The 13,730-nt window shown below is 37.6% G+C and overlaps 1 protein-coding gene across 6 annotated transcripts in view; it reads left to right on the top strand.

Moving 5' to 3' along the window:
• RIMS2 (regulating synaptic membrane exocytosis 2) overlaps positions 1-13,730 on the top strand; it is a 773,533-nt gene that overhangs the window by 735,936 nt on the left and 23,867 nt on the right. The window contains exon 1 of one of the 6 annotated variants that reach the window (XM_011931202.1): positions 9,130-9,579. The exons of the other annotated variants lie outside the window; for them this stretch is intronic. Coding sequence (XP_011786592.1) covers positions 9,438-9,579 — 142 coding nt within the window. The 5' untranslated portion in view covers positions 9,130-9,437. Of the gene's footprint in view, positions 1-9,129; positions 9,580-13,730 lie in introns of those variants that run through there. 6 annotated transcript variants of the gene reach the window in all.

Below are 13,730 nucleotides of genomic sequence, written 5' to 3'. Positions count from 1 at the left end.
GTATTTATTAGAGAGTTTCTGTTTTATACCACAAATTTACCTCTTAGTGAGACTGTTTTTCCTGGGTAATAGTCTTGTTAGATGTGAGCCGCTCACCTTATTGTGGACCTATAAATGAAGCAAATTATATGGAACCACTTTGAATTGAATTTTAGGAGGAAAACATGTTTAATCTGTATTATTATTTCCTACTATAAAGTTTCATATCAACAAGACAGACAAACTCTTATTGAAATATTTTTTTTTCTTTGAGACAGAGCCTCACTCTGTCACCCAGACTGGAGAGCAGTGGCATGATCTCGGCTCACTGCAACCTTCACCTCCCGGGTTCAAGTGATTCTCCTGCCTCAGCCTTGTGAGTAGCTGGGATTACAGGCGCCCACCACCACATCCAGCTAATTTTTGTATTTTTGATAGAGATGGGGTTTCACCATGTTGGCCAGGCTGATCTCTAACTCCTGACCTCAAGTGGTCAGCCCACCTCGGCCTCCCAAAGTTACAGGTGTGAGCCACCACACCCGGCCCGAAAGACATCTTTAACAGAGTACCTTAAGTGGGAATCAGCTGATGATGAGTTGCTTAGATTGGTTCCTGAGTTGGCTACTTTGCCCACAGCCTTAACTGTTTACCAAATATACTGAGCTACAAATAGAACTACCTTCAGGCAACAGTTCACTTATACCCAATCTAGGTAATGTTTGACCTGGATCTGTATAACATGAATGTTTTCCATGGGCTCTTTTTTTCCAGTATGCTATTGCTTTGACAGACCCCTCACTCTTCTCTACTGCCTTTGGTCTTTAATAACCTTAGATGACTTTATTACAAATCTTATGTCTTTGTGCATAAAAAAAAAATAAGGTGTCTGCAATTTAAAAAGTCAACTGGACAGTTAAGCAAAAACATCTATGAAAAATGCCAAATTTTCTGTTTTTATGTCAGCATGATATCAAGCAGTATAAGCAACTTATAACCATTTATATCCAACTAATATATGACTTAGTAGAACAAAGTGGTAATCAAAAGAAGTCTTTATTGCCATAAATGTTGTAATGAATACATGAACTTAGCTAGTAATGAAAAAAAGGAACAGGAACAAGTCAGAACTAGACTTTAATCATGGTTAAGGGAATTTTTTATTTTTCTATTCATACCTAGTATTATTCTAGTCACACTGTGGTGTAAGGAGTAAATGAATAGTGAATGAATAAATAATAAATGAATAAGGAAAAGTGTAAATATGCACACTTTTTACAAATATTGCATAAAGTTATTGGCGTTGGTATCTGAAACTTAAAGTTTTTAGATCTTGCCATATATTTGTGTAGAATGCTTACACTCACAAAATCTCAAAGTGCTGTTCATCTCATAATGATATGAGAAGTTGCTAGGTGATGTTCATCTGGAATTTCAAGGAAATTATAATAGTCAGGAGACATATTTCTTCTTTTCTCAAGTGTTTGAGGATATTCTTCTAACATTGCCGTGAAGACTTTGTATGAATTTATCACAAAGCTGGAGCATCCTTGGAACAGTGGAACAGAATGCGTGAGCAGGGAGTTTCTTAAACTTGGAAACCATCCTTGCCACTACCACTGCCCTAGAGAGACTAGGAAAAAGAGAAGCCCTCATGAGAAGCCCAAACTCTTGCCCATTTTCAAAGATCAAAAAATAGGCATATATAGTAGTTATTATGGGTAGAGTAGAGAAACTTCCCTTTTTAATTTTCTTTGTCCCTGTTTTCTGCCTACCAAACGTCCTTCAAAATGTTTGGTTTATGATTGACTATACTTCATTTTTGGAAATATACTTTCATGGGTGGCCAAATAGCAATGAATTGCAAATCTCATGAATATATATTTCCTTTCTTCTCTGGAGGCTGAGTTGTTCATGTGATTTTTGGCTGATCTCATACCCACACGCCAATTCCTAAAACTTCTTGAAGACATTCAGTGAGAGTTTTAGATTCCTGGTGATAGCTAAATAAAGATTTACATAAATATGCCATATAAGAAAACAGAACTAATCATGTTAAAAGTTCCTTGTTGTAATCCCAGCACTTTAGGAAGCTGAGGCAGGAGGGTCACTTGAGGTCAGGAAATCGAGACCAGCCTGGACAACATGGTCTTATCATCATGGTCAACAGTTCTTATTAGCAGTTTCATTGTCTAATTGTTGATCTCAGCAGAGTCTCTTCAGCTGTGTCAATTAGCAATTAAAGACTATGGATTATGGAGTCATAAGGCCTGGATTCAAATCTTGGGTTTGCTCCTTGTGACATTGGACAAAATTATTTGTAACACTGTGACTCAAACTTCATGGGCTTATTCCTGATCTCATTTCTTAATGAGCTATGTGACCTTGAGCAAGAGACATCCTTAATGTGCCTTGGTTTCCTCATCTATATAATGAGTATACTAACAATAATATCTCCCTCATAGGATTGTGTGTATATGTGCTGGTAAGTAAAGTTGTTGAGGAAAAAGGCCTGGCTTATAGTAAGTGGGATGTAAGTGTTAGCCACTATTCTACTAGAGTGTGAGCTTCGTGAAGGTAGAGGAGGATTCTATCCATATTTGTTCACTGCTGTATCCCCAGTGACTAGAATAGCACCTGGCATGTGGTAAGCACTCAACAAATATTTATTGAAGGAATATGCATCAATTTTCTTGTCTGTGAAATGAGAATAATGGGATTAACTACCTTATATCGTGTTTATGAAAATTAAATGAGGTAATGCATATGAAGAACTAAAGTTACCTATTATCATCATCATTATTATAAAGGGCCATAATCAAAATTAGAGCCCAGATATTGGTTCTTCCCCTGTATTATCTAGCTACTCTGCTTTTATAACTCATTATTTTAATCTTTAGAGTTTTTTCCCCTTCATTCCTGAGTCAAATCTTACCATTAGTTTTTATCTTACTCAATAAGTTTGTTTTCTTACTTCCATGGATATATTATCATAAATCTCATTGCAGAAATAATGAAAATACTAATTATTTAGTATTTCTTCTCATACTGTAAATATCTTCGTTTTTTTTTGTTTTGTTTTGTTTTGTTTGAGACAGGGTCCTGCTTTGTTACCCAGGCTGGAGTGCAGTGGCATGAACATGGCTCACTGCAACCTTGACCTCTAGGGCCTAAGTGATCCTCCCACCTCAGCACCTCAAGTAGCTGGGACTACAGGCACGCACCATCACACCTGGCTAATTGTTGTATTTTTTGTAGAGATAGGGTTTCACCATGTTGCCCAGACTGGTCTTGAGCTCCTGAGCTCAGGCAATCCACCCAACTCAGCCTCCCAAAGTGCTGGGACTACAGGCCTGAGCTGATATGTCCAGCTTGTGAATGTGTTTTGACCTCATCAATTTTTATGCAAGTTTTGGGTTGACTAGCTGAAGTATAACATCTGCTCTTCACTCTTGAAAACTGCTGAGTAAAAACCAAAAATACTTTTGAAAACTGAAATCACAAAAGCTTAAAATTTATTTGTATAATATTGACATAAAACTGAGGATGGAAGAAAAGATTATATATTTTGGATTTCATATTCACATCAAGGGTAACTTCTCAAGACCATTAAATACCGTTAGCAATTTGAAGTCAGTTTAAAAATATCAACTTCATGGGTTTATCTCTCATGACTTAAATGCAAAGATATTACATTACAGCAAAAAATAAAAATAAAGTAAAATAATTTAGGATCCTGAGAGGTGGTTTTTAATAAACCAAACCAAAATATATCCACAAATATTCCTATTTAGCATAAAGACACTTGTATGTAAGGAATTAAGTCACAGGTAATTGATCTCAGTTGTGAAAACTACTATCGTATCAATCTTCACAACTGATGAATCCTCGTATTACCAACAAGTGTATATCAAGAGGAAAGAGGTTAGTTCAGTCTGCAGCATGATTTATAACTTTTCCTGAGAAATTCCCATCTCTCTCAGCAACTAGCCTTTTCTGAGTTGACTGGAAAACACTTAGTGATGGAAGTCGCCATTTGTTTTTCTACTTCTTCTTAGCATAGCCATTTTTTTTCCCATAACTTCCCAGAGGGACTTACTTTCTCTTCCCTTCCCTTGGTATTAGCCAGCAGCTTGTATTCTCCTCATCACCAACTACATTAGTGGTCCCCAACATTTCTGGCAACAGGAAACAGTTTTGTGGAAGACAACTTTTTCCACAGACCAGGAGCAGGGGATGGTTTCAGGATGATTCAAGGGCATTACATTTATTATGCACTTTGTTTCTATTATTATTACATTGTTGTATATAATGAAATAATTATACAACTCACTATAATGTAGAATCAGTGGGAGCCCTGAGCTTGTTTTGTAACTAGACAGTCCCATGTGGGGGTAATGGGAGACAGGGACAGATCATCAGGTATTAGATTCTATAAGGAGTGCGCAACCTAGATCCCTCACGTGCACAGTTTAAAATAAGGTTCGCACTCCTGTGAGGCAGAGCTCAGGTGGTAATGCAAGCAATGGGGAGCAGCTGTAAATACAGAACAGATGAAGCCTTGCTCACTCACCCACCACTGCTCACTTCTTACTGTGTGGCTCAGGGTAGGTTGGGGACCCCTGGCTTACATCTTGTAGCATAGAAAAGGGGGAGACTGCCACAGGCGTAACCATGTTCCTGATGGAACTAATACATGGTCTAGACATGATAGAGCTACTTCCTGTAACAACTTTTCTGAGTATTTACTTAAGTGACCAAACCTCTATTTCAGGAATAAACTAATTTCACGTAATTTAAAACTTTGGTGATTTTTTAAAAACTATTACAAAAAGTGATACATAAATGACGTGTAACTTTCTAGCCCTGTTAGAATTGATGGGACTTCAATACATATAGGACTATTTAATATAAATGTTTTTATTTTTAAAAAGAATATGGATTTAATGTTGGTATATAGTTTGAATAATCACTATGGTTTTACAGATGCATTGTCAACATTTATTTTGGACAAAGTAACTTACTGCACAGTTAAAATCATATTTATAATCTACGATTTATGTAAGTTTATGTGGTATAAGATATCTGTGATATGATGTACGGGACACTGAGCCTGAAATTGGGAACCCTGAGTTTGAGTCTTGCTCTGCCACTTTCTAGTTAAGCAAATCATTTAATGTTGAGCCTTTATTGGCTTATTTATAAAGAGATAATGACGACATTCTGTCAGGACTGATGTAAGAATTAAGTGGCATAATTACTATGTTTTATAAACTCTAAAGTACAACATATCTATAAAAATGCGAGTACACACTTGTCAAATAGGATACTATGATAGTTTATCCAAGTTATATCTGTTTATCTTTTCTTCAAAAAGGTGATTTTTATGTTTAATACTGCAGTCTTTTTTCAAGGCCGTATTTTGCTTTTAGATGACAATTTATTGTGTATATTTGTGACTCATTTTTTCTCTATCTTTAAATTAATGAGAAAGTTATAAATAATTTGAAATACTGGATGATAATGATTCTGGAATTACAGTTAGTAATTTTATGTAATAAAACTATATAGTGGCCCATTGCTTGAGAACTACATGCAAAACTACATATACTACTTGTATATGCTGATGTGGAAGAAGGACATTTTCAATCTTTTATCAATTGTTTATTTTTATGTTAATTTTTAAATTCCTTAGGAGGGTGACAGTACTTAGAATGAAATCAAAGAATAATAAATCAACCTATTAAAATATATATAAACCAGAAATATTATTTAATGTTATACATAGGAAAACAATTGAACTTAAAAATTTTTTAAAAAGTAGAATTATAAATTTTCTCAATAATTTCAGTATATTCCATAAGCTGTTATTCAAGACTAGAAGTCTCTGGCCATTATTGTGGGTCCATCTCTCTGGTACCTCTGTGCCAACACTCTTTCCTTAAAGCTTTCTTCCCCTAAATAAGATTATTTTCTTCCTTCTCTTTCATTCTTTCTACTCTACCTGTACCATTCTTCTATCACTCATCTATATCTGTAAGATCCTAGGAAAAAAGTATCAAAAAGCTTCCCAGGACAACCTTGTTCTGAAACTGCAAGAGGGAAGTGGTGGTCATGTAGTAGACACATCTAGACTATTCCAGACTAACTTTTTCCTGGTTCATGAAACCAGGTTATTAACACAGACAACGCAGGGCCCAGGCAACTCAGGCATAACCACTGATTCCATTCTCAGACTGCCCTTCCCCAGGCAGTGACTAGCAGAAACCCAAGAAATCTTTTTCCAAAATGACTTTCAGCCATCATTGTGATGTCCCTGAGTACCAAAATAAAAGTTTTCCATGCATCCCCAGCCAATTTATTTTATTTTATTTTATTTTCGAGACACAATCCCACTCCGTCACCCAGGCTGGAGTGCAGTGAGACCATCACTGCTCACTACAGCCTCAACCTTGCAGGCTTAATTAAGCCTTTGTCCTGTCTCAGCCTCCTAAGTAGCTGGGACTACAGGCTTGCACCACCACATCTGGCTAAATTTTTACTTTTAATTTTTTCTAGAGATGAGGTTTCACTATGTTGTCCAGGCTGGTCTCAAACTTCTGAGCTCAAGTGATCCTCCCACCTCAGCCTCCCAAAGTGCTGTGATTGCAGGCATAAACCACCTGAGTGCAGCTTGCCAATTTATTTCTTTAAGATTCTCTGCTCAGTCCCTCTTCCTTGATACCTTTCCCCTGATCTGAAGTTAGGGATGTCCAGTCAAAAGTACTCAAATTTTTCTAACCAAGTAACAATCTTTAGGAGAGTCTGACTGGTTGGTAAAGTTCCCCATTTCTCCAAGTATAATTAGATTTGTATGGTAACAGCTGTTTCCTCTTAAATATAAATATATTTTCTATATTTGTTTTACCCTTTAAATTTTCTCTTAAAGTACATATTTTATTACATTAGATTCATGTTTTTCAAACTTTTTCCAAAGTGAGAAACATTTTACATCACAGCTCAATACATACATGCGCACATACATAAGCATACATATTCATAAAACAATAGTGCACTTGATGTACTAACCATATGGGTTGAACTCTGATACTGTATTTTTTTAAAATTCTAATCAAAACTTAATAAGTTATTTTCATGGCTCACTTGTGTCCCACAGTTTAGAAGAACATTAGGTGACCTTTAATAAAGTCCTTGCAGTTTCTAAAATTCTATGATTCTTATAATGAAAATCTCATTTGATAAAATTTTCTAGTCTCTGAATAAAAGTGATGTGGTTTGAGAAAGTACTTATAGTGTTCTCTGGTTTTATCAATGTTGTTTTGAAATGCTGATTATTTGAGGAAGATAAATAACAAAAAGGAAATTGGACTAACAGAGAGTTGTAGGAACATTAATGAGAAAGGACAAGTCTATCAGGTAAACAAAAGCAATAAATCTGGATGAACCTAAGTCTAAACAGCTAAAGTTGTTACTTTTTCTTACCACAGAACTCTTATTTATACGAAAGTTTCCTAATTTTAAGTGGATTTAAAAAAAAGGATTATTACTTGTATGCATTTTTCATACCTTCTAAATTGTGATGTGCAATGGACAAAGAAAGTCCTTATCATACCTACAAGGCTCTGCATGACCTGTGTCTTTCTCTGACTCTTGTCTCTCTGTCCTTCATTCCTTTCCACTCACTCCAACTGCCCTGGCCTCTTTGCTGTTCTGTGGTCACACCAGGACATCACACCTCAGGGACTTTGCACTAGAGGTTCTCTCTGCCTCAAACTTACTCTCTTCCTGGAATATCTGACTAGCCACTTCCTCAGGTTCTTCATACCTCTGTTCAAATGTCGTACTCTCAGTGAGAACCCACCCTGACAACTCTTTTTGAATTACAGTGTCCCATACCCCTTAATTTTTTATTTGCATTCATCTCCTTTTTAGCATTATATAATTTACTGATTTGTTGTGTCTCTCCCCTGCAACTAAAATATAAGCTTCATGAGAGCAGGGATTTTTTAGCTGCTTTGATCACTGTTGCATCATATAAACATCTACCATGGTACCTGGCATATACTAGGAGCTCAATTAATATTAATTGAATGAGTATTTGAATCTTTCAGCATATCAAGCAAGTAGCTTGTGCATATATACTATATAGGAACTATTTATTGAATAAATGAACCATTTTAGATTGCATAATTCACATTTTACGTTGAAATCCTCTGTTACACACGCCCAATGGTCATGTTTGGCAGGGTTAGGACTGAATAGTAACCTACCTTCCCACCTCCCTAGATTGGGAAATAGGTGGAATGACTTGTCTCAGGTTACAAAAAGTAAGGCAGTCATCTGACTCCTGGGAAAACGGAATTAAAGTAACAAATCTGCACGTTATGCACATGTATCCTAGAACTTAAAGTATAATTTAAAAAAAAAAAAAAGTAGCTTTAGGTTCCGGGATAGAGATGTGCAGTTTGCAGATGCATCATGTAGTGTTGCTTATAAACTACTTTGCTCTACTATGTTTGTATTGTTTCCACATTTATGTTAACAGGATGTTACCTTTTGCTGAGATGTTAAGCCTTACAATGTTGTCATTCTTAGCCATACTGGGTAGATTATTTAATTTAGAGAAAGAAGGCAATAAAAATTCCTAAAATTAAAAGAAAGTTGATAGACATCATTGTGCTTTTCAGTGTTTCTGTTTATCGGTTCCTGATTTCTTTAGTTCACTTTTTATCATTTTAACATTTAACAAACGAGAAAGCTTTAATTGTAGGTTTTCGTGGAACTTGGTAAAAATTGAGGAGCCTTTGTGTCATGACTTGAAGAAAATTTCAGTATTTTTTGCCCGTGTTTGAGGAGCGTTAAAAAAATTGTGAACCTGAGGAAAGGGAAAGTGACTACCAGAAATTTACCTGTGTACTCATCTGAGATGCCTAACTCACTGCATCTAATTAGTCACCACTCCCTGGCCTTAACCACGCGGAGGAAAGAGGAAACCGCGGGAGCTACTCGGAGCAGCTGCCCGGTACCTGAGGCGCGCGCCCCGGAGCCACCAGCCCGCCGAGGTGCAGCCGCGCCGCCACCTCCCCCTCCGGCCGCTGATTGGCGGAGACCGCAGCATCAGCGGCATCTCCCTGCGCGGGGAGAGCAGCGAGACTCCAGCAGTTCCAGCCTCCAGCTCCCTCCCGGGCGAGACCTCGGACGTTCACTGCGAGCAGTCGCTCCGCCCGCCACCGCCTCCATCTCTTCCTCTAGACCCCTCTCCAATAAAGTAGAGGCCCCGGCGGCCAGGAAAGCCACGTCTCCTCCGGGCTAGGTCAGGGAGGCAGGGGCCAGAGCCTCAGGGTCCCGCGGCACCAACCTGGCTTCTGGCCCACTGGTCCTGGAACCGCTGCGGACGTCGCGCTCCAGCCGCCAAGACGCCGCGTATCTTGTACCGCGGGAAAAGCGGGTCCTCGTCCAAGATGGGCCGGCAGGGCTTGGGGGGTGCCGGCGCTGCAGGGCGCTCCATGCAGCGCTCCCAGAGCCGGAGCAGCCTGTCTGCCTCCTTCGAGGCACTGGCCGGCTACTTTCCCTGCATGAACTCCCTGGAGGAGGAAGAAGGAGGTGAGACACCCTTTCCCCCGTAGTTGGTGTCTCTATCTGTTTAGAAAGTCAGTGGCTGGAGGGTTGTCAGGGGCAAAGAGAACTCCATGTAGCGGTGTCCCAGCTCCTCTGCTCTCCGGGACTGTGCCAGGGGGCGAGAACCCTAGAGCCCTAGAGCACGTCAGCTGAGCAGAGAAGTTGTTTCTTGGTTATTTGGAGAGCTCCACAGGCGCCGACTTGGGAAAGGCTCTCCTAGTGAAGTTGTATTTTACAAGTGCTTGGAAGTTGAATGAGAATGTAGACTGTGGGAGGCAAGGCGGCGCCTCTTGGGGTGCACCCCACTCTGTTTTGGTTTACTCTGCGCAGTCCTGGTATTAGCATTTGGCCTGGAGGACAGAAATACTTGAAAACTAAAGGGAAATGCAGCAGCAAAACTTTGAAACAGGAGTCTCAACCTATGAAAACCCAAGATCGGGTGAGGGGAAGGAGTTACACAGTGGACAGACAGGTGGAGGGTTGATAATACCGAAGGTGAGTTTGTGCTCAAGGCACAATCTCTGGTGTTTCAGCAATGCCATTGTAATTGCGCTAATAAAAAACGAGGAGGAGGACTCGCTGTTTTAAACTTTGCAGCAGTTGGTTTGGAGTTCATAAAGTTTTGAATAACATAAGATGTATTTTCTTCATGAAGAACTTTCCTGTAAGATTTAACAACTAACACTGAAAATACAATTTGTAAATCAAAATGAGATTTGACTGGTAAATAGTAAGTAGTGTCCCAACATTTGAAATATTTATTAATTTACTGATAGGCTGGTTGCAAACTGTGTTCATTTTTAGATGTATATCCAGAGTAGGTTAGTTATCATGATGTTAACTCTATTTTTGTAAATAACAGGGTTGGTTTTGCTTTTATCCTGTGACAATCAATGACCTCTTATTAGGACATCTGTAGTGAGCCCTGATTTAAAAGAAATTGCCTGTTCTAAAAACAGATTGAAATAATTTTTTTCTGCTATTTTTCCTGATGGGGGAGGGGGGAAAGTAGAAGTTGGAGGATTGGTAATATGTCTGGAAAGTTGTCTTCAAACTAATTTATTAGCTAGAGCTATCCAAGTTTCTTCTAGGTTATTTGTTGCAATATCAGTTGGCTATAAATCAATATAGATTTAACAGCAGGGTACTTCCGTATATAAACATGATTTAATTTTCGTTCTAGTCCTTTTCTGTTTTTGTTTGTACATTTACATTTCACTTGCTTCCTATAATTAAGTATTTAAAATTCTAGGAAATGTAAACAAGTCAAGAATTAAATTAAATTGAGTAAATGAATGATCATAATTGTAGCTAAAACTTTTAGTACTTATTATTAGTCCGGCACTGTTCTACACTTGACGTGTATTCTTTTAGGCCCACAACCTTATGAAGCAGTACTTTTATTATCCTCATTTCACAAATGAGAAGACTGAGGCAGAGAGAGTTCCGAAATTTGCCCAGTGTCACCAGGGTGGTAGGTAATGGAGCCAGTGTTTGAACCCAGGCAGTCAGCAACACAGCCTATTCATTCAGCTCCCAAGCTATACCAGATTATTATGTTCTTATATTTGGCCACATTCCCATACCTAGTAAGTGATGAGGCTATAATTTAAACACTTGTGCCAGAAAATACATATTTAAATAAAACATAGGTTATTATGGACTCATTTCCCAAATTTTTATTTTTACACCAAGTCTTCAGTCTTGAGTTTGCTTCAGATAAGGTATCATCCTTTTTCTTTAAATTACGGTTAGGATCATTGAGTTTACAAAATATCATTCCAAAAACCTTTTTGAGACAAGAAAAAAAATGTATATAAATATGAAATTATTTCAATATTTAAAGTATGTTTGCTTAACCATGGCTCACACAGACTAATCCCAAAGGAAATTCCTACATCTACACATGGAAATTGGAACAGATTTCTATCCCGTAATATGGCTTCTTAAGTTGCCAAGACAAAATGTTTTATATGGGAAGCACCGTTTTTTAAGTTAACCATACAGTTCTGTACTAGTAACTAGAGAGGAGACACTTTCCATAAATTAGAGGTTTTTCCATTGGCTTACATTTTTACAGCCACGAGAAGAAATCTTAACTTTTTTCTTTGATTCTGTGATTCTCTTAACACCTTTGAAAGTCCTGGGATTTTTGAAGATATTTCAACATACTCTGCAGGATTGTAAAAGTTAGAAACCGTTGGCCTAAAGCAGTGCTTCTCTACTTTTTTTTTTCTTTTGAGACACCCACACAGGATACATGAAGGTCATGTGGATAACATACTCAGGATTGTGTTACTATTATCATAACTGTGGGACTCATTTATAAAGAAAGTAAATCTATCCCACCATATGATTTTCACACTGGTTAAGAGCAACTTGTCTAAAGAGCACTGATCTACTAACCAGTGTGATTTGACTAAATTAACCAATCAGTTCAGTAAGCAAGTCTGATTTTAAAACTAGTCTTTTTTTTTATTCTTTTCAGAAAGAGTGAAATAGCTAAATAATTTCGAGTATACCCTGTCTTCCAGTTCCATATTCACATTTTCTTTTCTTCTTGTACAGCGTATCTAGTTTCCATTCTACCCAAAAAGTGCTGAGAAGTCTACAGAGAGATCATTCTTTTCATTCATCCACTCATTCATTCATTCAAAAATATTTATTGAGGGTATTTGATGTGTTAGAAGCAATGAGTCTCTAATGAATTTGGTAGGTACGTTCCTTTCCCTCTTAGAATTTACAGCCTAATGGAGATAGGTAGACATTAATAGAAATATCTATGTAATTATAACTGTGACAGGTTTTAGGAAGGTAAAGTGCAGAGTGCAACAAGAGATTATAAGAAAACCTAATTCAGGAGGTAGAAAAGCATGCCCTGAGAAAGTGAGGGTTAAACATTGATTCAGGTGTCAGTGATAACTCTCAGTTTCTCATGAACCAAGCCAGTATCAGCAGCCTCCCACACACCTTTGAAAAGAATTTTCCTGGAGCCCACAACCAGTAAGTGGTGGAGTTAAGATATAAACCCCACATCTGTCTTTGAAATTTATAATCTAACTGCTCTATATGTTGCTTCTTCATTATTTTACGATATTTCCTTTTAATATGCTATGGTCTTGAAAACCAAGTACAGTAATAAAAGTTACCATTCATTGTGCACTTTCTATGTGCCACATTCATTTAATTTCATGATAATTTTTCAAGGATGTTACTATTTTCCTCATTTTACACGTGTGGAAACTAAAACTCAGAGAAGCTAAACAACTTGCCCACAGATCATAAATCTCAGTGAAGCTTACTTCAGTGAGGATGAAAGGGACATTCCTGTAAACAAAATAAATTAAGATTGTTGTTGGTCTTTGTGGAATAGTTTTTGTATATTGGAGCTCTTTTTTTTTTTTCTTCCTTTTCCCTGAGTATATTCCAGGTAGATATTCTCCAAATCTCTGAGTTTTTTTTTTTTTTTTTAAGTGAAAGTAGTAATAGTACCTTACGTGTTATTTAACAGTTTATAAATTATGTTTACTTATTTTATCATTGAACCCTTTGAGATAAGAATTATTTTCACTATATAAACTACTTGGCCTCGACACTGAGTCCACCTCCCTAATGTAGAATATTACTGTGTGTAGAGTTTTCAAACATTAGAGACAATTATAAGAAAGAAGGAACTATTTCAAGGAAATGTTACCATTCCTAAATAAGAGAAGCAACCCCACAACTTCTCACCCTAGATCCAAGGGCAAATGATTATGGCCCTATAATGTAGGAAAATGGCACATTTTCTAATACTTGGGGAATCTGGTTTCTCAGAAGCTATCTTAATGTTACACGTGGCTCTGGGTTAGTGATTCTTGTTTAATTATGTCCATATGTGATGAATTTGGCCTGCCTGATTTTATGATCTGATACCTTTGGTTCAAATATAGTTTGACAGTCATACAGAAGAGATCCTATCAGCTTAATACTATAAAACTGAATAAATTAACTCATCTAACTTCTTTTACATCCCACTAGCTTAAAAATAAATTATAGGGGCCGGGTGCGGTGGCTCACACCTGTAATCCCAGCACTTTGGGAGGCCGAGGCAGGCAGATCACAAGGTCAGGAGATCAAGACCATCCTGGCTAACA

The sequence above is a fragment of the Colobus angolensis genome, unplaced genomic scaffold (assembly GCF_000951035.1).
Source record: "Colobus angolensis palliatus isolate OR3802 unplaced genomic scaffold, Cang.pa_1.0 Scaffold121, whole genome shotgun sequence".
In the NCBI taxonomy this organism is placed as follows: Eukaryota; Metazoa; Chordata; class Mammalia; order Primates; family Cercopithecidae; genus Colobus; species Colobus angolensis.
Note: the sequence above shows the minus strand (reverse complement) of the source record. Positions and strands in the feature narration are given on the sequence as shown.